General features: G+C 46.9%; 1 protein-coding gene across 1 annotated transcript in view; it reads right to left on the reverse strand.

Annotated features, from left to right (window-relative positions):
* Positions 1-273: 273 nt before the first annotated feature.
* The window catches only part of ppp1r9a (protein phosphatase 1, regulatory subunit 9A), a gene marked incomplete at its 5' end in the record, with an annotated part of 39923 nt that continues 14561 nt past the window's right edge, over positions 274-25635 (reverse strand). The window contains 18 exon segments of the mRNA XM_079749422.1: positions 274-547; positions 549-578; positions 1047-1229; positions 1694-1804; positions 2811-2859; positions 4058-4111; positions 4446-4521; positions 4968-5118; positions 6403-6476; positions 7519-7666; positions 8328-8424; positions 9702-9931; positions 11117-11170; positions 13476-13631; positions 16478-16613; positions 21793-21897; positions 23643-23763; positions 25128-25260. Coding sequence (XP_079605548.1) covers positions 407-547; positions 549-578; positions 1047-1229; positions 1694-1804; positions 2811-2859; positions 4058-4111; positions 4446-4521; positions 4968-5118; positions 6403-6476; positions 7519-7666; positions 8328-8424; positions 9702-9931; positions 11117-11170; positions 13476-13631; positions 16478-16613; positions 21793-21897; positions 23643-23763; positions 25128-25260 — 2049 coding nt within the window. The 3' untranslated portion in view covers positions 274-406.

Consider the following 25635-nt stretch of genomic DNA (forward strand, 5'->3'; position numbering starts at 1 on the left):
TACAGCAATAAATGTCTAAATAAATATAGATCTGAGCAGATGTTGAAACCGTAATACAGAAATAGCGTTGGTGGGGGGATGATCGCTGGGGAGAAGGACGGGCGGGTAGGGGGGGCAGCAACCTATTGACAGTGTGAGCACCTTTTTTTGGTTTTCTACTCTGTGAAAAAAAATAAAACACACCACCCAACAGCCAGCTGGTGGTCTCACTGTGGCCCACCACCACCACCACCACCACCACGACACTGAGCCATGTGGAATATTTGAGCAGCATCGGGCATCTTTAAGGGCACCCCACTTAGGACGCGGGGGTCCTTGGTGATGTCCCGGGGTCTCGAGGTGCTACTGGGTGCGGGGAGCGTGATAAGAACAACAGTAGGGGAGGTGCGGGGCTCCCCCCGGGGTCCTAGGCCTCGTCCGGGCTCTGTCTCTGCTGCTCCTGCTCTCTCTGGCGGAGCTTGTCGCGCTGCCTCTCCAGCTTTTCCCGGTTCCTCCGGGTCTTGTCCTGCAGCACCTTCAGCTCCTTGATCTTCTTCTTCAGCAGCCCCCCGGTCCTGGGACGACGAGACGCCCAGGGCCTGCGCACGCACACAACGCACACGCACAAACACAACGCATGTGCGCACACATACCCATATGCGGACGCACACACACAGGCACACACGCACGCACGCACATGCAGACACACACACAGAGACACACACACACAAGCAACCATTTTCACAATGGACTTAACCCTACTTCACCTTTATTTCTACTTTGTTTTATGCCACCACATCTATTGCAGCCCATTTTGCACCCATGGCATTGTGTGCTTGACTTTTAGAGGGCTTTGGGTTGGCGGGTGTCGTGTAACGTGGGCATGTGAAGCCGTTTGAGGCTCACTGCGATTAAGCGTTATTGTTGCAACACCGAAAAGATCGACTCAACTTGCCATAGACCCGCCTCGGCAGCTACAGCGCGTCGATGAATAGTACATGCTAGCAACCTTTACCGTTTCTCTTTTTGCCATTTAGCCGGCAGCTTTGTGGGAGAGGTCCACTCACCTTCAGCTCGTTGCTCTCCATCTGCAGTAGGCGGTCCCCGTCCACGTTTTTGGCGGTGAATTCTGGGACATGGAGTTCCAGGTGGAGTCCGATGAGCCAGCGCGCCACCTGCTGGGGGGTCCACTCGGTCACGCTGAGGGTCGGCCCCTGGTGCTGCCTGGGTAACTGGGCCTCGTCCAGGATCTGCAGACAGACAGGACGATGGTACTCACACATCTATATGGGTTTATAGATGATAAAAAGATAATGCCTCACCCTTACATGCGATAACTAAAGGGGGGATAAGGAGATCTACATAACTAAATGGGAAATCATGCTTGGGAAACTATTCTGTGATAAAAAACAAAACAAAACATGGATGCTGCAGACATTGAGTGACAGCCTTACCTCATCCTCTATCATATCCAAACTCTTGAGCATGGCAGCATGAAGGACAACAGAATACAACTTTATTAACACCAAATGAGAAAGACACAAACAAAAATGGCGTCTGCACCGCATTGCAGACAGCATCCTGTGCTAAAGAACAAGCATGTCTCTGAAACCCAGTAGAGACACCTTCAGTGTTTAGTCACGCGTTGTCTTGTGGTGTCAAAGAGAGGCTTGTGTGTATCGGGGGGGGGGGGGGGGCGCGTCTGTGGGCGCACCTCATCTGAAGAGAGGGCCGGCGCATGAGAGCGCTCCGACATCTTGGCCTCGTTCAGCAGGCTGCTGATCTCCACCGAGCTGCTGCTGCTGTCGGCGCTCAGGGCCGGACCCTGGGAGACAGGAGAACCACAAGAGCCACGGCTTGGCTTTACATCGCCTGGGTCCAATGAGCTCAGGCTGGGAGTTGCAGTTTTATTTTTTTTTTACTTTTTACCCGCAGACCCTAAGGATTAGTTAATTAAGATGGATCAGTGAATCTGTTTCTGAGTGATACAGGAGAGAAATTGAAGAAGAGCAATGTATGTGCTAGAATGATTGTGTGCTACTGAAGACAAGCCGTGTATATCTAAATCATTTCGGCTGGGCTAAGGAATTGGATTTTCACGTTAGTAAGAAGAATACGTTAGTGTCAGGATACTTAAATGATGTACCACCAAGATCAGCCCGGCCTGCGGTTAAAGAAATAACCAATTTAAAACTGATTTGATTTAAAGCTCTACAATCACTCATTGATTAATCAACTTATGTAGGCTGATCAAATGTGTCATCTGGTTTGCACAGGTTTCTTGAGATTTGGCGATATTTTCAACCTTTATGATTAGGGAGAATTTATTGGTTTAGTTATCCCTATTTACCTTAAACCACAATCATTGGCCATTTGACCAAAAGGGATGCATGATTGGACGAAAGTAAGGGATACACAATATATACAATACCAAATAATATGAATAGGAGAAGAAGTGGGGCCAGGTTAAAAAGTTCTGTTGAACAAAAAGCAGTTTTATTTAAATGAATAACAATAGCAACTAAAAACACTTATAAGAAAATAAGATTGATTTCAATCATACAAAAACAACGTCTAAAAACCGTGAAAAAGGGTTTATCTATTTCTATTTGGTTGTCCGCAATTTGGCTAAAATGACCTATGATTGAATACATGATTGGACTATTAGTTTTACTATACAACTGTTTTTCTAACTGCCTAATGAAAGAGCACTGTAATTGGTTGGTTTTTTTCCCATTAACAGTTAGGCCTTGCGGCGCCATGGCAGCATTCACCATAATACAACCATGACATCATCAACCCTCAGTGCTGTGCAGTTTGACCTCATCTACCTTGGCCGTGAGTTTCTCTGGACTGTCCTCCACCGAGGGCTCCGTGGAACTGAGAGAGAGAGAGAGAGAGAGAGAGAGAGAGAGAGAGAGAGAGAGAGCATACAGGGACAGAGAGAGACACACACACACAGAAACACAGAGGGAGAGAGAGACAAAGAAACAGAGGGAGAGAGAGAGAGAGAGAGGGACGGAAACAGAGAGACACAGAGACAGAGAGAGAGACAGAGAAAGAGACACAGAGACAGAGACACAGACACAGACAGAGAGAGAGACACAGAGACAGAGAGAGACACAAAGACAGAGAGAGAGACAAAGAAACAGAGATAAAGACGCGGAGAGGGACAGAAATAGACACAAACACTCACATACAGACAGAGAGAAAGAAAGAGCAAGAGACTTTAGAAACTTGATGGAGATGATGACAACACAGATTTAATTCCCAGACGGCTTAATAATTCTCAAATCTTGTGCGTGTGTGTGTTGGGAGAGAGAGTGGGAGAGCGAGGCAGAGAGTGACCATGGCCCTAGTTTGGGCCAACTGTGAGTTGTTGTCCGCCTGACTGCTGCCTGTACCCCTGTCTTGAACTCCCTCTCTCTCCATTTCTCCCCTTCCTGTTTTCCTCTCAAATGCACACAAACACACTTTCAGCCACACACACACAACCACACCTACAAACACACACACACACACACACACACACACACAAACACACAATCTAGACTCCTGACTGATCATACTGCTGCCGGCAATGAGTGCAGCAAATAGAGGAGTGTACTGAAAACTGCATGATCAGATACACATTAATGTAGGCACTGTAGTGATGCACTGTAAGTCATTTGGGTTAACACACACACACACAAAACAATGTGTACGCACACACACACACACACACACACACACACACACACACAAACAAATATGACTACAACAAACGGGTGTGTGGGTGCGCGTTTGTGTGCTCCTGGTGCGGATCCAGAAATAAAAAAAATTAAATAACAAGAAAACTTAACAAGAGACTGCCCTCTGTGCAGAAAACACAACATTGATAATTAATGACTAGCAGACGAGATCAATAAGACAAACACGCACACTAGCACACACGCACACAAACAGTGTCTCTTATGGAAGATCCAGTAAAGCAAAATGCATGAAGTTGATCCAGGGATGAGGCCTGTGAGACACTAGGCAGCCTGGGTTTGGCATACAGCAGATGACAACACCGCAGGTATCTAAACAATGTGTTTACCTGTTTCCCGGCGATGCCCGGGGATCCTTGGTTCTGCTTTGCCGTAGCGAGACTCTGAGAGGAACAGAGAGGAGATGAGAAGAGGCAGCTGGTGTCACGTGCTACTATGGTAACCAGCAACCGTGATCACAGCCTATATGTTCTCACACCGCTTTGACACTTTTTGCTGTTCTAAAAGTTTAAACATTTTATACTGAAGCTAGTCCTCGTAAAAGGTGGCCCCACATCTTCGTTTTAACACATGCAGCCAGATGTTTATTTGTTTAAATGATTGATTCATGAGGCTCCCGTGGGTTAATGGATTATAGATGACTGTCCTTCCACTCGTTATCTCAGTACAGTGTTGTGTTGTTTTCTATCTAATTATTGGGTTTGGGCAAGGTCATACCCGGGCCCCGGGGCCTGTCTGCTGGGGCTCCCCTCCACACTGCCAGCCGCTCCAGACACCATGTGAGACTGGCACCCTGCGGACAAAAAACACAGTCTGTGACATCCCGCAGATGATAAACATACTCTTTTGAAGCATGACTCAGCTCCCGGCTCCACTGTTGCAGCTTCATGATTTCAGTTCTTATTGGGTTTATTTCGGTTTCATCTGCAAGGTCATTTTGTTTTAGTATCCAGTGAATGTGACTCTGAGCATTTCATGACACCTGGCTTTTCACTTTTATGTTTTACTCTGTAGCAAAATGTTGACTTTCCAGCCAAAGGAAATAACAAAAAGAGGGTAAGAAAAAAACCTGTACATAAGAAACCTAAAATTAGGCAGGTCCATCGGACCATATATTTTGGCCCAAAGAGCTTTAAGTGTGCATGCCAAATACTAAACGGCGGCTGTATTGACACTGCCCAACATTTTATTTTCTTTCATTGCTTTATGTTGTGAGGGCGGGGCCTAATGTAAACGTACCGTCCTGACTGGTTCCCTGCGGCAGCAGTGATCGTCTCGGCGAACCCTCAGTGCTGCCGGGATTCCTGAGTCCCGCGCCGTCGAAGGACGCCGCGCTGCGCACCGAACCGCTCCGGCTATGGGCAGGACTTCCTGTTGTACTCTCTGCCACCTGCCACCAAGAGAGTTGGGAGGGGAGGGGTAGACAGTTAGGATGAAACAAACCAATATGACGTAGACCAAATATATAATTTATACAGTAAATATGAAATAGATAAATATTAATGGCGGAAAAGGGATGGAAAGGCCGGAAACAAATGTGGGGTGGCTCAACTTGCTAGTTCCCTAAGCAGGTAGGCCAGCAGGGGTCCTTATTCACCTAGGGACCACATTGGTTAGTTGCGTCGGGAAACCTTCTAGAATATTTTGGGAAACCATGAGAACTAACTGAGTGCTACATTCCAAAAAAATACAGACCATTTACAAATGAAAATATAAAAAATATGACTTTGAAAAAAAAATTTTGCATTGCCTAGCATTTTTTATCCTAAGGATAAATCCTTATTTATTCTTACTTATCCTAGCTATCATTGCTGTGAACAGGGAATGGATTAACCTAGCAATTGTAAGTGCTTGGCACATGTCTCTATGAAAATCCTTACTGTACCAACGGCGTATTATGTTGTTTCTCTTTCTTCTAACAAATGTTGCTTTGGATAAAAGCGTCTGCTGAATCCCCTAAACGTAAATGTAAATGTAATTCCCATTCCTCACCCAGGTAACATTGAGAAGGCCTGGCAAATACCTTTTCATGTTTCCCCAAAGATTCTAGAAGGTTTTTCCCACCCAACAACCAACCAGTATGACCAGAGGCTGAATTCCTCTATGAAATCAATACCTAGTAACAACACAGCCAGGTTCCATTACGACCTGAGGTCCTATGCCACACAATACAACCCCTCTCTCTTTCAATCTACTGTCCTGTTCCTATACTAAAGAACACCTTTTTTGTTGAATAATAATCACACACAACTGCTGCATCATTCTGTTTTTATCTTTGTCTTCAAGTTCTTCTTATTGTGTGTTACATACAAGCAACACTTGCAGGTCCTCAGGTTCATTTCAAACCTCATTTCCCAGTCTGGGAGCTTGTATCTGGCCAGTCACGACTCAGCGCTCCTACCTTTCTGCCTCAGTACTGTGTATGCCACCGCTACGCTAACAAAGGCAACATGCTGAGAGACAACCGCATCATTCGTTTCGCTGGCACCGAACACTAACACAGCGGTTAATGAATCGCTTTCGAGAAAGGTATTATGATATCAGATAGGATGACTCTGCATTAAGGGGCCAAATGGCAAAACATAAAAAAGCTCAGACAAACACACATCAAAGAACTCCATTGTGGCTTGATGTGAGAAATTAATTGAAATTGACTTTCGGTTTATTGACAAACCTCTCCCTCTGTAGAGCTGATGCTGCCTCTCACCCGACCGCCGTGGGTCGACTTTCTACTGGGAGAATCCAACCCTGAGAACACACACACACAGACACACGCACATTGTTCATCAATTTTGATGTGCAGCGAGGCAAGGCTGTTTCATGCACTGAACCTAAGACGCAGCGCTGTAATAACCGAACTGTGAAACGATATATTAGCTGCGTCACAAACTTAAACACTGGAGCACGACTGGATCTTCCAGCAGCCAGTTATTATAACAAAGTACCACTGAAAAGTTAATATTCAAAAAGGCCTGCAATCCTACGCCAAGCCAACAATGGTGGGCCTTGTGCAGTGGTTTGGCAGACAGGCAGACTGCGTAAGAGGGATGTTCCAAGGGATCTGCTCATCTCCAATGAGTCGTTGAAAAACTGCTATTGCTCCGCTTTTTGCCACCGTGAACTACTTTTGCCTGTCACATTGTATTGTTTCAGTGGTTGTGTTCTTGTCTGAACATGTAAGCTTCAGCAATGCTTTTTAAATCAAGGGATACATGAGAAAGGAGAGGCATCTCTGTGTATTTTTCCTGTATTAATCTAAATAAAAAGGCATTGGAGTGCACAGAAATACAGCGTGAGTTATTGCTGTTTGTGTACTCTGTTGGGGTACTCTGTGAACCTTACCTGCAGCACTTCAATAAAAACTATTCAAATGAAACAACAATGGGTTGAGATTCGTCCGGGAGAAGAAGAATCATATTTTAGCTGGGGACTAGGGATTGGTGAATCTTTTATTCATCCAGGGCCAGACACTGATCAACAAAATGTGTCTGTCTGGAGTATTAATATCCTGGTGCACTTCATCCTTCCCATTACTTCACTAATTCTAAACGCTCCCCACTAATCTAATCATTCCCCCTCTCTGCAGCCAGACCTTCTCAGGCTTAAATATGAACTAAATTAACCTCCCATTAGGGATGGAAATAAAAATAACAGTTTAAATTCCCCCTCACCTCTGCTACCTGGTTCATCCAGGAAATCACAACTGCCATAATGAAACAAGAAAAAAAAACACAGCAAAGTCATCTCCCCGGCAACGGACCTGCGGTCAGCGTATGCACAGGGGCCCCACCTCGTTGCTGCTGGGGGCCGGGCCTGTCCGCGGCGGCGCTACTGTTACTGCGACTGCTGTTGTTGCTGTTGCTGTTGCTGTTGTTGTTGTTGACCTGGATGCCGTTCTGCTTCATCAGCTGCATCAGCTCTGACTCCAGCGTCGCAATCTGGACCGAGACGGACAGGCAGGAAGGGGCGGGAGGAAAGGGGATTAGCCAATGGCCTTTTAGCATTGTTAAAAAACAGTTTTAACAATGTCCTGTGTGTGTTATCAAGGGAAGGCCGGAGTAATTGGATATACGTTACGACTTATGTAAGGTGGCCCTGTGAGCTCAACGCACTGTTTAGAAAACACATGCAAATCGACAAAACCCAAGCTAATGAAGAAGTGATTTACATAATGTACAAATAAACGTTACTTTTTACGTTTTAGCTAATTTCAAACACCACTGACGGATGGCCGACTTTACTAGTGTCATAAGTCTCAAACCACGGCGGCTACAACAAGCGTGTGTTCATCACTTTTAATTCCTCTGTTAGCACATTCGCTGTCGTTGGTTGTAAAAGTGAAACATTTCTGTTTTGTGTCTGTTTTGTGTTTGTGTTCTACACGCCGCGCACGCAACGTCAAACACGCGAAGAGTAAGACGCCTCCTTCCTTTCCCTGCGATGCGTCCCTTTGCATGTGTCCTCGAGTGGCGGTGCGTCGTCGTCCAAACAGATGTAACAGATGTCGGCGCTGCCCTCGTTGGCGTGCGTTTGGTCTGTCTGCGCGGGGGTCGCCTTGAGTTGCGGTGCTCTGAGCTCTCCTTTCAAGCTCGCGCTCACCCTGACTTGCAGGCTCTGGATCTCTGCCAGGTGGGCCTCCTCTGCCTCCTCCAGCCTCTTCCTCTCAGCATCCTCCTTCTGGACCAGCTCCACCTCCCTGGGGACACAGCGGGGGTGGGGGAGTTAATGTGCTGCTGAGTCACTTCGCTTTAAGATGGAGAGCAGAATGGGGGGAAAAGCGAGGGAGATGACACAAATACATTGAATGTGAATGTGTGTGCGTGAGTGTCTTTGTGTGTCCTCTTCTTAATCGGCGTGAGGGGGAATCTTGGGCCATTTCCAAGACTGTCACTTTGACTTATTTCACACACTGACCTCGTACACATAACAACTCTAGCACGCAGACATGCCCACACTCACACACACACTCAAGTATGGCCTCTCTCACTGCCCCAGACACACTCTGTCTCTCTCACAAAAACAAACATGGTCTCTTTCTCATCTCAAAAACTCACTGTCTGGTTGTCTCTCTTTTCTTTTGCCTCTCTCTCTCTCTCGCTCTCTCTCTCTCTCTCTCTCTCTCTCTCTCGCTCTCTCTCTCTCGCTCTCTCTCTCTTACAGTCTTTTGCATAACAAAGAGAAGCTCCTCTTTTAGATGTCTTCTTCATATCTCCACTCTCTGTCCTCTTCTCCCTTGCTGACTTGGCCACTGTGGCCTTGTTTTGGTGAACTATAATCCTTTGCTAGCAATTAGCGTGTAGAGAGTTAGCTTCCACAGTACAGAGAACCTGAGCTTTACCCAGGGGAGCGCTGAGCCAATTAGGACCAATCAGAATGGGTGGGCGAGATCAGAGCACTAGGGGGGTGAAGGGGAGGAAGAGGAGGAGAAGAGGCTGAACGAGTGAAGGCAAGGGATCCTCGGCTGCGCTCAGAATGGGCTGAGACTTACACCATGAGTATGGTTTTTGTATGGATTTACGGAGTACATCTGCGTACGTTTTTCTTACTTAATGGCTGAATGATTAATTTAATGATCGCAGTTAGAAATAATGAATTTGAGCTCTTGATCAATTTGGAAATACATTAAAGTAAGTGGGCTTTAATTACACAGCCAGGAGACGATGTTGGAGGGGGCTGGGGGATTGCGTTGGGGGTTAACGTGTATGCTATGTTTTCAGAAAATGAGTTCTCATAACTCCTTTCCTGTATCAAATGTTAAGCCCTAGCTGCATGCACATTTACTTGGCAAGTTCTTTAACAGTTTCAAAAGTCTTGTGTGGTGTTTGTTGGCGTTTTGGTCATTTAATTCGGTCACACATATTTAAACATCGCCTGAGCGTTCAAGCTATTCGTTCCCAAGTCATGACACAGAAACAGCAGCCAGCAGCCAGGATCATAAAAACCAAAACAAACAAAATGGCTTCCACCACTCACTTCTGTTGGTAGTCCTTGATGAGCTTCTTGGCCTTGTTGTACTTCTTCTCCAGGGTCTGGTACTGGGCCTGGGCCTCCTTCAGGTGCTCGTTGACCGTGTGGCAGAGGGTCTGCGCCTCGATCCAGTAGCCCTCCAGCTTCATCATCCTCTCCTTGTTCTCCTCGATGCTGGCCTTCAGCTGGCTCTTCTCCTTCTCCCAGCGCTGCTTCTCCCGCTCCACCGACGCCAGCTTGGGTAGGGGGCGACGGGTCAAAGGTCATGTCAAAGGTAGGGGTTGATGGGAACATGGAGGGAACACAGAGCCATTCCCAGTGAGCCGAGTGGGTTGATTAGAAACATGAATAAAGGACACCGGGGGTAAATCTAAAGGGTGTGGTTAATTCATATTTCACCACATTGGGGGAAAAACAGGCATTCCCATAAACCAAAGACGAACAAAGCAAAATATTTGAGGACAGGAAACAAATATTTGAACAATCCCTCTACATAAAAATTGATCTTCTATCTTCATCCCCTAAAAGGCATCTCTGGCGTTGCTCCTTTAATGCAGTTGAGCATGGGAACCGTGAGCACATCAATTTAAGCCGTAAAAACCGGGGCTATTAAATTTGACCGAGTTTAGAAATTGCACACAGTAAAATGAAGATATGGTTCCACTGACACGTACACACACACAACTCACACACACACACGCACACACACACAGGCACACACACACACACACGCACACGCACACACACACACACACACACACAGATACAGAGAGATAGACACACACACACACACAGAAACACACACACCTCTCATTAAGACATGTGTCCTTGTCCACAAACACATGCCGCTCAGTTCCCAGCTAAAACAATCACCGGATGCATTTCAGACGTTAGCTTATCGCTGCTTACTTTAGATAAGCTTATAAAAAGCCAACAGAGAGGCCATTATCCCGGACACAGAGGGCCAGTGCTGAAGTAGAAGCAGGATTGGCCCAGCTTAGGGTGTTGGACTCGCGGATGAAAGGTTCTTGGTTCAATACCCAATACCTGCAGTCTACCTGTAGGCATCCAAGATGCCTAACGCCAGATGCTTGTTAGTGTCTTTAATTCACAGAAGGTTACTTTGGGTCAAAGTGACTCTTAAAAGACTAAATAGTGAATATACGCACACGATCATTGGACATTACGTAAAAACCAAGTCAACAAAATCAAAAACTATCCTGTAGTGAAGAATACCGCCAGCAGCACAAATAACCAAAGAATACAACTGGACTGTTTTAAAAACTAAAAGACAGCATTTCAGAGATAACCTGAGCTTCTCTCCTGACACACTTATGTTCCACCACCAGCCACTCAAACCACCACCAGCTACTCCACCCCCCAACCCCACAGCCCACCTGCGTCAGTCCGACCCCTCCTACCTTGTTCTTCAGTTTCTGGATCTCGGCCTCGGTGACTGTGTGTTTGATCTGCAGCTGTGGGGTGAGAGAGGGAGTAGATGAGAGAGAGAACCAGACAGAGAGAGAGATGATGAGAGAGAAAGAGCGATAGAGAGAGGGAGAGAGAGAGAGAGAGAGAGAGAGAGAGAGAGAGAGAGCGAGAGAGAGAGAGAGAGAGAGAGAGACAGAGAGATAGAGAGAGAGAGAGAGAGAGAGAGAGCGAGAGAGAGAGAGAGAGAGAGAGAGAGAGAGAGAGAGAGAGAGAGAGAGAGAGAGAGAGAGAGAGAGAGAGAGAGATAGAGAGAGACAGAGAGATAGAGCGGGAGAGAGCAAGAGCGAGAGAGAGAGAGGGAATCCAATCTGAGATTCAGAGGCGATGGCGTCAGAGGGTCGCCCGTGGACGGGGAAGGTCTCATAATGCATGGGCGCACTCCCCTCGCGGCTGTCGATACAGTGTGATGGAGTGGGCCGGTCGACCCGGGCCTCCATGACAGCACTTCCCCCCAACGCCCCCCCAGAGCACTGACACTCAGCTCTCACGGGACCAGGGCAGCACGGAGAGCGGTCTTCAGAGAGAGGGGTGGAGGTGGGGATGAGGGAGAGGCTCAGGGACAGCCCTGTAGTGGACCGTTAAGGAACCAGGATGCGGGAGGGAAAGCTTCATGAAAGGGGAAGCTGAGATGGAGGAGAGCGTGGAGGATGATTCAACGGATCAAGGTCACACTAGGGGCTCTGCAGGGAGAAGGAGACGGCTCACACCAAAGCCACATCAACTCTACAGAGAGGATCGGACGCGCTGTCAAAAGCGGTTCATTTTATTGAGCTATTGGTTATTGATGGTGGTCATTAATTAAGTAAAAGGCCTTGATTGCTGCTCCTGAAGTCTTTCAGGGGACCGTGATTGACTTCTCTCTCTACTGCTCCCTTCCCCCCGTTCGCTGATCACGGGCAGTGAATGTCATCCACAGAGAGCTGGTGTCTGAGTACAGCGTCTGCTTCAAGCAGTATGTATAAACACTAAAAGAACATACCGCAACAGGAGCGAGGGCCAGAGAGACAAAGTACGGTCAAAAAATAAAATAAGAATGACAGAAGTGGGATGAACAGAGGAGCAGCGATTAAAGAGAGAGGGAAAAGGAAGGGGCGTGTGTGCGTGTGATCGTGAGGAATCGTTGGATGGCTCGCGTTCGGGAGGCATTTAACAATCTGGTTTGATACAGCTGTCGGCGTTGGCGACGGAGCCAGATGTGCGACGCGTCAGCGAGCTACTCTAAGGCTGTCTGTGGGGGCCAGACTGCTGCAGGGCTCTCTATCCAGCAGCTGTTCCCCTGCCCAGAGAGTGTCGTCAAACTGGTCATCGGCCATCTGCTATCGCTGACACCGCTCAACCTTCTGAGGCGGGTTTGTGAGTGAGATTCCTATGGCGTGTGTTGGGGCGCCGATCGCGTCAAAAGAAGGTGTCGCCCCTTTATCGGTCACAGGCTTTGTGGAGCTTGTGAAGGGGGGAAGGGGGGGACATATAAACACATTGTGTAAAGTAAATTGCGATAGGCTTTCGGCTGCATTCTATAGGGTGTTTACAGCATGTTTCGTAATGTAAAGGCGTTCCCACAGCGGCCTCGTGTCTGCTCATCCAGATTAAGTTCTAAGAGTTGATTTAATCCGATTGCAGGTTGTTACACAATCGGTATGAACCGCAATCTAGAACTAAGAACTGAACTATTTGACTTACGTAGATGTTAACCCTCGTTCTCTCTGGAGAAGGAGTGGGGTGGGGGTGGGGGTGGGGGGGGATCGTATGGTGTCTTCGAGATGCATCATACACCACCCGCACTTATTACGTCTTGTGACGTAATTTCCTGGCTTTTAGTACTTACAGCGTTCCTGTTTGTCTCTGTGGGTATCGCTACCCGACAAGTTGGCAAAGAACAGTCAATGGCTAGTCAATGTTATTGTAAGCTACATTAGCCTCTTTAGCAAAGCAGCTCGAAACCAAACAACCAAACTTGACATTGTATTGTACACACAGTAAGACCGTGCCATGCATAAATTGGTGACCGGATTAAAGCAGCAGTGTAATCAACTTTGTAAGAGCATTTCAAAAAGCAGCCATTTTTGTTAGTCCATCCGTACAGTTATCCTCTCTGAACTCGGCGGACTCTCAGAATCCTGAGATATTCCGACCAAAAGGGAAGAAAGGCAAGAAAGCTGGGAGATTTCCCACTTTGCAACTCGTGCGGGTGGTGCACGCTGCATCTCGAACACACCATTACTACATGGTTACAGCGGACCTGAGAGAACGTGCAGGGGGTGTACGGGAAGGGGAACAATGACCTCTGACCTCTCTGAACTTCTGGTAGAGTTTCCCGGCGTCCACCTCGGAGGGGGTGAGGACGTCCTCGTTCTCAGGGAGGTCGAACACCTCGATGCTCTTGTCTCCGCCGGACCCCCCCGGCGGCCCGCCGTCCTCCTCGTCCGTGGCGTACTCGCCCGTCTGCTGTGGGACGGAGAGCAGAGAAAGGTAGCGAGCGCCGCCGTTAGTATCCCCACGCCACGTGGGAGGGATGGAGAGGAGACAGAGAACTCTCTGTCGTGGTCAAAATATGAGGTTTTCACACATATCACACGTTGTTTTATGACATATTTCATTAGATTTAGTTTACGTAACAGGAACGGGAACGACGGAAGGTTTGAAAGTGAGTTCCTCATGCTATGTTATGATTTTTCTTTGACTTTCAAATCATGGATTGTTGTAAAAAGTCAAAGTCAAATGACTGATGATGGATGATGTGTATTGCTGCGCTATACACATTTATTTTCATTTGAATCTAAATAGTATTATATTGCATAATGACTTCCGTGTTTCTGAGTCAAATACGTCACACAACATGAAATGTAATCGGTCAACCTCCTACATCCTCTTTGAGCGCACACTGCTCGCTGCTACTCCTACGGCCGTGTGTGAAGGGACTGGGTGTAGCATTACGGGGAAATCCATTTACTCACATCTCCTTTTACCTCACACAGCATTCAGAGACCTATTTTGTTGCGTCTGTTTCTGTGATATTTGTTTTAATCTCGTCGATTGGTCAATATTTTCCCACCATCTGAGAAGGAGACGGAGATCTCATTCCATCACGCAACAGACAGCAGTATCAATTAGCAGTATGAAGCCGTATAACAGTACTTAGTCCACCAGTTAGAACCGCCACGAATACAAACAGCAGCTATCGGTGTTCTGATTTGTTTTAACATTTTCATAAACCTACATTAACATCCCATTTCTCGAAATCCAATTATCTGTTGTTGACATGAGTACATGAATACAAATACTAATTTGCATATAATATAAACCCATCACTGACTCCGGCATTGTCCTCATACAATGGAGACATCTTATTTTGTTATGATCTATTGCCTCACCATGGTTGGGGGTTGCATGTGTGTGTTTGTGTGTGTGCAGGCGCGTGGGTGAATGCGTGTGTAGGTGTGAGAGGGAGAGATGGAGACAGAGTGAGAGAATGGGTGTATGTGTGTCTTTCCCATGTGCCGGCAGCCACTAATGCACCCACATACCCATGCAAAACCTTATGGTAAACATAGAATCTCCCTTCATGAGCACGCAAGTGGCAGGTAAAAAAAGAACACACACAAACACGCAAAACGCAGCTCCCCCCTCCCACAAATGAAGGCCGTTATGTTTATAGAGGTATTCATATTGATGAGGTGGTTTTTATTGCCACACAGATCACTGAAATGGCTCTGTAAGTGCTTACCACCCAGCAGCAATTATGTTTTCGCAGCGCTTATTTTCCTTTAAACATATGTTTATGTCTGTAGACGCTTCCTTGAACATATGTTTATTGTTAATCCATTGAAAGGTATTTTTTTGTTTAAAGCTGGCGGTCATTAAGAAGAACGGAAAGGTATTAGGAAAGTAATTAGAACTTAACTGCCATTTCGAATATGTGTGCATTAACTGTGCATTCTTGTGGTGGTTGATATATTTACTCACGTGGACATTAAGGGGACCTAAGGGTACATGCAGACACACGCACAAATACACACACACACACACACACACACACACACAGACACATACACACACACAGAGCGAGATGTCACCATGAATGCTTTGGTCCTAGAAAGTGTTCGTGAATGTCCCTGATGCAGCTCGCTCACACAGCAGCTAACACACCAGACACTTTGCCCTAGGGCCCGCACGTGTGTGTGTATGTGTGTTTGTGTGTATGTGTGTGTGTGTTTGTGTTTGTGTGAGACAGAGAGAAAGCTAGAAGCTAGATTAAGTGTATGTCTGTGTGCAAAATGGGCCTACTATAAACGTGTGTGAGTTAGTGATGAAGGGAGTGAGTGCGTGTGCGTAGGAAAGGAGTGAGTAAGTGAGAGAATGACATGTGCATGTGTGCCTGTGCGTGCAGGTCCACTTTGGTATGTGTGCATGTGTGTGTGTGTGTGTGTTTGTGTGTGTGTGTGTGTGTGTGTGTGTGTGTGTGTGTGTGTGTGTGTGTGTGTGTGTCGTACGTGTCGTACGATACACACACAAACACAAACACACACACACATACACACACACAGTATCAGTTATTTCTATAGCTTCCTGTCAACTGTCATGGGAAATGAACCACCTCGGCAAATATCAGCCACATCCTTCAATTTCATCACTTTTAAACTATAAAGCTTCAGCTGATAAAGATATCAACAGTTATTATTCTCTCTTCAAAGAACTCAGCTCTCCAAAGTGCCTCGAGGCGGTCACACATGACAAGGGTTCAGCGTCGATGTTGCCAATGTATTCCTAATAATTTGAACTTTGACCCTGCTTGACGCTTCCAATCAGATAAGCGGTTGGACGTTCCAAAATCAGCTTAACTCAAACCGCAAGGGCTGGCTTCCAAGCATTTTCATTAATAGTTTTATGAGTTGAAAGCAGTGAACTCCCATTTGTTGGCTGGCTCTATCTCTACGCCCAACCTGGAGTCCAACGCTTTGCTGGACGCTCATCCACAACTTGTACCATCTCCACGGGCTGTTCCTAACCTGGTGGGTGTAATCCTGCTCAGTCTTAATCAACATTATCCGATCTTAACCAATCTTTCTCAACCGCTCCTTTAGGCGAGACGGATGGGATAAACCATAAAAACACGGTTATCGTGTCGTAAAGCGGCTGTTGGATGCATGCAGTTACGCCTTATGTATGAGCCTACCGCTCAACACAGACGCCGGCGTTCGGTTCAAAAACGTCTGATTGCGTGGAGGAGGGGAGAGAGCGTCGCACGGGGGAGGCTATGGGAGGGTGGGGGCGGTGGGATCCCCGTGTGTTACCTCGTCGTCGTCGGCGTCGTACTGGGCATACTGCTGTTCCAGCAGCTCCCTCTGCCTCTTCTCCTGGTCCAGGGTCTGCTGGATCAACGTCGCCACCTCGCTCTGCTGGCCCGGCCTCTCTCGACCAATCACAAACCTGCTTTGCACAAACACATCGGCCCGCTTTAGTGAGTATGCAGAAGAGTTCTAGAGGCGTGCAGAAGATGGAATCGGAAATTGAACCATGAACAGAGTCGAACATAATCTTTCAAAGATGGATGAATAGAAAGAGGAGACGCTTTCTGTAAAGGTGTGGAATAATCAGCGGGAAGAACGTTTTCAATCAGTGCCAAAAAAGGTAATACCTAAAAATCTAAAAAAAATATGACTAACATGAAATGTGACGTGAATGAATCATCAATTTCGCGCCCAGAAAGAAGGAGAGAACTCTGCCATTTACACCTCCTTTAACACCACCGTTTGTGTTTCCTTTCAAGAATCCCGATCAGAGGGACAGCGGGAGGGCGTCAGAAGCCCTATCCCTGCCAGCGCTGGAGGACGAGGAGTAAGGGAGAGCAGGCAGCTGCAGCCAGGGGAACCGCCCACTGACATCCGTAGAGAGCGCCCGGCTGTTTAGACCCCCACTGTGGTCGAGTGCTGCTGTTTGACTGTGTTTTTGATGCCATTGTCCATCGAGCTTTTAAGCGATGAATGTAGTCAGCACAGGAGCACATCACAGCCGTTTATCACAAGGCTCTGCATTTCCATTATTCAAATCAGTCCCTGCTCTGAGTTCTGTGTTTGTGTGTGTATGTTTGCCTGCCACCTGTTTAACCGCCTGTTGTCTGTGTGTTATGCATGTGGTGGCCTCTAGATTCTCGTTTAGGGATTAATAAAGCTCCTCCTATTGCTTTGTGACCAAATGGAGAGGGGGAACCCTGCAGAGGGAAGAGTACAATCTGAGTCAGCGTTAGGTTTGAATGTTGTTGATCCTTTCCACCTGTGTCTCACCCCATCCCAACTGAGCCATGTGTGAACGACGTTGAGTTGAAGGAGAGACAAAGCGAGAGAGACGTCCAATTAGCCCATTTCAAAGGGGAGAAATGGGAGAGAAACAGGAGTACTAATGAGAGGAGAGCAGCATCCATCATTGGGTTATGGAAACAAAACAACAAGGGTGAAGCAACGGTGGAGAATGATTACAGTCGTGTACGGTAGAACACGCGGCACACTGAAGACCGTGTTCCACAAGCTCCCCATCAATCTGATCCGAACGCCATCTTTGTAGGCGGTGCCTGTTTTGTGTGTGTGTGAGTGTGTGTGCGTGTATGCGTGTGTGTGTGTGTATGTGTGTCTGTGTGTGTGTGTGTGTGTGCGTGTATGCGTGTGTGTGTGTGTATGTGTGTCTGTGTGTGTGTGTGTGTGTGTGTGTGTGTGTGTGTGTGTGTGTGTGTGTGTGTGTGTGAGTGTGAGTGTGCGTGTGTGTGCACCTGCTATATATTCTGTGAGAAAAAATGGAAGAATCTCCTGCTAGGTTTGACAGGGAGCTGAGAGTTTGGATAAATCATGATTTACAGCAGGAGAGGTTACATTCCTGCACCAGCGCTTCTTCCCCAATAGGAACAACAGCGTGAAAACGTTGCTATGCTCGGTTAAACCCAACTCACCAACCTCACTATAACACTTCCTCATGCAATGAAGTGCAAAAAATAATAATAATAATAAAGAAAACATGGTTTTAGAGCCACCAAGATTATAGTCTCACCAACTGACTTTGGTTAGGTCTTCATCCCTGCTGATGAAATAAGAGGCGTCGGCTCATATTTGTTTAGCCAAATCATGCAGGGATCTATCAGCGCGTAATTGGCTATTAAAAGCCAACACAAACTCGCCAGGGCTAGCAAACAGTAAAGAAAAATCAAGTCAACACCGTGTAGACTGGCCACTGTAGGAATTCACCTATTAAAACCCCATTGTGAAAGCTTTGTCTACTTGTGCACTCAGTTTTGCTTAAAATATCTCAGAAGCGAAACAGAAATCAAGGCTTAATTCTGCCCCTTCCGTTTTTGCGGTCCAGGCTCTCCAGGCTATCTATAATGACGGTAATCATCGTGAGTGAGTTCGTGAGAGAGAGAGAGAGAGAGAGAGAGAGAGAGAGAGAGAGAGAGAGAGAGGGAGGGAGAGATCGAGAGAGAGAGAGAGAGAGGGAGAGAGAGATCGAAAGAGAGTGATCGAGAGAGAGGGGGTAACAGCGAGGGAGACAGAGAGAGAGCGATAGAGAAAGAGCGAGAGCAAGTACGAGAAAAAGAGCAAGAGCAAGAAAGCAAACGACAGCGAGAGAGAGAGCAAGGGAAAAAGCGAGTGCAAAAGAGAGAGAGAGAGTGAGGGAGAGCGAGAGAGAGATAATTCAACTCTTGGGTGAACTTTGGGTTAATTCTGGGTAATAGCGCCCAAGGGCTGCTTCAGGGAAGAGACGTCTGTGATCTCCATGTGACCCAACAACTGAGTTGGCGGGGGGGGAGAGAGAAAGAACAAGTGTGAGGAAGTGAGCGATAAGAGAGAATCCGTGTCATGGCTAAGCTAGGTAGCTTGTTGCTACTCCCCTTATCGGAGCCGGACAGGAGGAGTGTGAGTAGCAACTGACCTGGAAACGGCCTTTATGCACACGCATTGGGAGGTCTGCACACACACACACACACACATGGACCAATGTGCCCATGCACTCGCACACACATGCACAAACCAACACGCACACTCACACACACGCACACACACAAACACACACAGTGTTAATCTTACACTACACAGACACTACCCTGGTTAAATTCTGTCAACTACAAAACACAGAGATTTGTGCAATTTAATTAACTTAGGGTATTTTACATATTTTTGCAATTCAAAATCGAAATAAGAACTTGAATAACGTTATTTCTGTCTGTATCTAGAAAACGAGCAAAACGTTCGACGTAAGAAAACCACATATGCATGGTAAGATCAGGATAGCTTAAATGTTATGTAACGCAAGTAATAATGTTGTCCTCCTCGGTACAGAGACCATAATGGAGCGAGGCAGCCAACATAGAGGCTGTTACTGGCCAACTGCCGTGATGCATCCACGAGTTGACCTTTCAAGAGATTCATGAATCAAGTCATTAATTTGATAGATTCCTGCAAGAGCTATATTTAAGTGATTCATGTAACAGATTGAAGGGATTAGTTTAAGAGGAATGGATTTCAGAGATTAATTCAAGAGATGGGGAACGCAAGAGACTAAAGTTATAAAGCTTGCTTTAGTTATGTATTTCAATTTATATTATATATATATTATTCAAAGGGTCATGAAGCCATGAAGCTACGTCAAGTACTAATGGATAAACGTCAGATGTCAGTAAAACAACGTTGACTCAATGCGGAGGAACAACGTGAATACGTTGTGCATTACGTACTAGTACGCATTGGTAGTATGGACTTTGAGGAGAGAGTAGAAGGGAGAGAAGGAGGCGGCGGCTTGTCTGTACGAGAGACTTGGAGGAGGATTTTCAGCCGGATGTGAGTTTCAAATATAGCCGAGGAAATCTAGGCACATCTAGGACAGTGGGCCACAGAATCTCCAGTGATCCAGAGAGGAAGTGCTCCTCCGAGGGGGAGTGGGCAAGGGAGGCGAGGGAGACACGAGATGGAGGACCACAGGCGGGGAGCAGTGAAGGAGAGAGCAGGAAAACATCCTGATAATGAATGACCTGAACTGAGCTTTGACAGTGTCAGGCCCGGCCTAACTGCTTCGGTATTCAATGGTTAACGCGCAGGAGTGCATTTATTATAGTCGGTAGGCGGGATACTGAATGCCTTAAGCAACCGATCAAATAACCCTCGGTCATTGAGGGTCATAATGTCAATAAAGAAGGAAAAACAAAAGAACAAAAAAGAAAGAAAGAAATATGATAGATGGAAAGAAAGAATGGACTGTTTTAGGAAGGCTGAAGAAAGATGGACATTCCCATTAAAGGCAAGGTCATGAATGCCACATGCTGCTCACACACCCATACTCAATCAATTCCTAACAAACAACACCTTTCAGCCAGCGTCTGTCCGTCAGGCGTCCTGCTGCTTCCGCACGACCGGATTCAGAGTCTCAGAAATAATGTGGGAGCCCTTCACAGCCTCATCTGATGGTCAACACCACCTTCTATCCCACCAGTGACCTTTAGCGGTGATGACAGTAAAACAGAGGCATTGCAGCTTGCCGTGGCAGAGGGAGGGATGGATTGATGGATGGGGATGGAGGGATGTCTGGATAGATCTATAAACAAATTGATCAATGAATGGATGGACAATAGCTTCTTGGTTGGATGGATAGCGAGTAGAGTATCAACATAGCCCTATGAAACCAAAGCCAAAGTAGAGGGGCAGCAAAACCAGGGCCGATGGCAACCAGAAAATGACAGATGCAATGCAGAACGGAAACCAAAAGAAGAAGGAACGACGGGGCAAGGGAGTGAACCTGAAAGAAAGAGAGTGGGACGGCCGCTTCTAACACAGAGAGAGAGAGAGGGACGAGAGACGTGTACAGAAATCGCAGCTCAATAGAAAGCTAGACCACATGAATCAGATCTCCATAACAACCCAGAGAAGAAGGCAAACATGAAAATGCCTGCTGAGTGAGACAACACAGAAACATCGTTTCACAAATGACATCCTCCCCGCAACTGTGTGTGTGTGTGTGCGCGTGCGTGCGTACGTGCATGCGTGCGTGCGTGTGCGTCCGTGTGTGTGTGTGCGTGCGTGCGTGCATACGTGCGTGTGTGTGTTGCCATGGATGACTGTGTGTAAGGGCCCTCCTGGCCGTTGTCTGGGCTTCTCAACCCCCCGCTGATCACTGTGACGTTCTCACATACATCACCTCCGCTTGCCCTCGCCGACCTCCTCTCCTCTCTGGCTGCCTTCTTGTTTGACTTGTCTCTCAGCTATGCTAATGGTGCTGAAGGGTTTCCTTGCCAGTTTCTCGCTGGCAGTGTGCCACCGGTGCCTAGCACTCTCAGTGTCTGCACCCAGAGATTTATACTTAATACTGTAGCCCACAGACCCGCAGATTAGGCTATGGATCGCTAGTAGAAAGCGATCCATACCTTAAGATGGATCCTTTTTTATTTCATGGAGTTGAAAGAAGGACGAAGAAAATGACGTGAAAAGCCTATAACTGAAGAACTGGTGGTTAACACGAGGAGCACTCTAGGGTCAGGGTTTACTTTATGCAGAGTCAGAATGAGTGTCTGTGTGTATGCGTGTGTGTGTCTGTGTGTGTGTGTGCATGTGTGTGTGTGTGTGTGTGTACTTACCGGACCACTCCCGACGTGTTCCTGAGAACGGTGGCAGCAAAGCTCTGGGTCACCCCGACCAGACTGGTCCCATCCACCTCCACAATCTGGTCGTTCACCTTGATCCTGACACACACACACACACACACATACACACACACACAGTACATCATTTATTATTATAGGCCAATGGCTTGCCTGCCTTAAAGTGCGTTTTTTATCTGGTCTAAATAGGGTTGAACATTTCTAAACACACACACAATCACACAAAAGCGTAACAACCGCAAACACTCCAAACACTGATATTAAGCCAATTATTAAGGTAACCTTCGTCTGTTCAGTTATATTACGACACAACTGTATTTGTACTGAAAACTAGAATCTGGTTGTTATTCTGAGCTGTTGGTGAAGACCTGTCCGTAAGTCTCGTAAAAAAAAGAACCCAACTGCTCGAAATTCTAGAAAAAAAATCCTTTTGGACGAGAGCCATTAAAGTAAAGAAGTCATAAACACATCCAGCCCCTCCAGCGACATCACAGCCAGACACCACAGCCATCTGTTTACAGCAGACACAGAGTGTGAGACCCAGTTGATATAAGAGTATATACTGCTGGGCCGTAGTGTGAATATATAGAAGGCAGGGTGCATTCTGGGCAGTGAAATTGGAAAAAGCCCAGTGACCTCGGTACACTTCTGCCTGGAGTTAATCCCACTCTGTCTTCCCCAGTCAGCTCCCATGGGGATCGGGGAATAAAGAACAAGATAGATGTATGTATCTCAACGGGAAAAGATGCGCTCCTGTTTGTTTTGTGCCCACAAACAATGCGGCCCTCGGAATCGATGCAAGTGGTTGATCGATGGGATGAACCCACATGCTGGAAACAGCACTGTTCAAGGGAGACTCTCTCTGACACATCAAGACCCTTCTGTTCCCAGATAGCTTTATGGTTACAGTAACACCGCCATCTTATTCATTCTTATTCAGAGATAGGGCGCGAGAGATAGAGCAAGAGCGATAGTGCAAGGGCGATAGAGCGAGATAGAGCTTACTCTAGGGCTGTCTATGCTCTGCTGTGCAGGGTACAACAGAGCATGTGACCTAGGATACCACACTAGTGAGCAGCCATGCCCTCCACTGACCGCACACACACACACACACACACACAGAATCTGATCTCACTCACACACACGTGCACAGACACACAGACACACACACACACACACACCCACACACACAAACATACACACACTTGCACTCGCACAGACACACACATACACACACAAAAAACACAACCATATGACTCATATTATTACATGTTTTGTCAACTGAGACAGATGCTGGTATGCCCCTCCCCGAACCTTCTCCTCCAACACACCACACTCACAGGTCTTAGTCATGTGTCCTCGTTTGCTCCTCTCTCCTGTTCAAATAATCCTTACCCCCTGCGGCTAAACCTGACAGGGCAAGGCTGAGTGGGTGTCTGAGAGTGATGTGTATGTGTGTGCGTGTGTGTGTGTGTGCGTGGGTGTGTGCAATTGTACAAGCTGCACACATGTATAACCACTTTTTCCTCAGCGTGTTCACTTATTGAACACAGTGTGTGAATGATGGGTATTTGTAATAATGAGAGGGGGAGGGGGAGGGAAGTTATGCCAGCATCTGTGTTAGTTGACAAAACATGCAATAATATCAGTCATAAAGTTGTGTTCTTGTTTGTGTGTGCTTGTGTGTGTCTGTGTGTGTGTGTTCCTTGACGGCTACGCCTGATGAGGGAGTTTTGCGTCGTGTTTGTCCGCTGGAAGGATTATGCATGTCGTTTTCCATCTGCACTAAAACACGTTACAGAAACAAAGAGCTGAGAGCCTCTCACCTGCCGTCGCGCTCGGCGGCCCCGCCCTCGATGACGGTCTTCACGAAGATGCCCAGCTTCTCCAGCCCCGCGTCGGCGCCCACCCCCATCCCGATGATGCTGATGCCCAGGCCGTCGTCGTCTGCACACACACACACACACACACACACACAGACGCGCGGACACAAGCAGGCAAGCAGGCACGCACACACGCACACACACACAGGCATGCAGGCACGCACGCACACACACACACGCACAGGCACACACAAACGGAAATACACGCACAGAGGACACAGTGAGAATAGCTCTGCATGTCGGCATTTTCCCTGTATGTGTTTGTCGTGACATGGTTTACAATACGGTAGATAAACACACTGCTACGTGAATGCTTAACCCCAGCTTTGTGCATGAGGCGGGGTTTTAGGGTATACTCTGTTCTATTACATTTTGTACATTAAATCTCACCAGTATTTTAAAACAAGAAGAACAAGAAACACATAGCCGGTATTCTAAAAGACAATGACAAATAGTAAACAAATGTGTTGTATAATGATGAGAATTTCAGAATATAGTTGCTTCTAGTAGTTATTAGTGTGTGTGTGTGTGTGTGTGTGTGTGTGTGTGTGTGTGTGTGTGTGTGTGTGTGTGTGTGTGTGTTTGTGAATATGTGTGTTAATGCTAAGCTCCTGCTTGTCTGGAGGCCTCAGTCGATATTAATGTACCCCCTGTAGTCACACTAAGCTCGACAGTCAGAACTGTAAAGTGGACTTCACGTAAGTGGCTCTTGCACCACCACATAGCCAAAAGGATAAATGTATTTATTTATGGAGTCGGTGGAGAGTGATGCATTACTTATTAAACAACACAGATCTTTAAACCATGTGATGCCCCATGTCTTTCACTTCATACTGTAGCTTCTCTGTTCTATTCCACGTGAATCCTTTGTGGATGTTTTCGAGGATTGCATAACGAGGAAGTGAAGGGTGGAACCAGACAATGAAAACTCGTTCTATTTTAGGTCTGTGGTGATTTTCCAACCCCCATTAAGCGCTCAACAAACTACATTAGACTGCAAAGTGTGTGGTTGCAATTTCATGCTGTTTCATCACACACCTCACAGGCAGTTCAAAACCCTAAGCTGTTCTTTCTCTTTTCCCGGTTTCATTCGGTTTCCTTTCTTTGAGCGATTCGGTAAACGATGTGGATGGTGTCATTTAAAAGGAACACACCTTTGTAAGTTCTCCAAATATTGGCATTAGGAAGATGGTTAGCTTTAGTGGACGATTATAAATATGGTCTGAGCTGAATTAACTACTGAATGAAATAATGAATAAAGTATTAACAAATGTGTGAATGACTGAGCGAATGACTATATATATATATTTGCGAATACTCTAACACTCATTCATTAACAAACACAATAATGGATGAAACTCGTGAACCAGTGAACCAGTGAACCAGTGAATGAGTGACCATATGTCCTTGTCATGTGCCGTGCCCCACCTTTCTCCAGCTCCACGGGGAAGAGCTCCAGCTTCTCCACCCTCTTCTCCAGCTCGTACTCGGCCGACGAGGCCACGGGGTCCACCTCCTCGTTGCGCCGGTCGTAGTCCTCGTTGGCGTAGGTGTTGAACACCTGTGGACGGCGGCACGACGACGTTTACCATGACGTAACGGACACAGTACACGGTACACTGAGAGCCAGTGAACCCAGAACCAAAACGACGTGTGGAGCTCCGTCGGGGCAGCGATGGATGGTGTCTATCTGTTGATGTTGTCTACCCATCTGTCCATCCGACAGAGGGTTGAGTTTCACGGTCACCCACAGTACGACGCCACACGGCGTGCGGCTACATGCAGCTACGTGCAGCTCTGGCTAGGCAGGGGTTTGTTTTGATGTGTGCGTCCGGGAAGGGGTTAATCTTCGGACATTTATTTATAACGGTGTGTGACGCATTTCATATACAACTTTGCTCTTTATAATGCTCAAACACAAGGAAGGTGCTATAAT

This window comes from Pollachius pollachius (assembly GCF_949987615.1).
Source record: "Pollachius pollachius genome assembly, chromosome: 13".
Taxonomy (NCBI): Eukaryota; Metazoa; Chordata; class Actinopteri; order Gadiformes; family Gadidae; genus Pollachius; species Pollachius pollachius.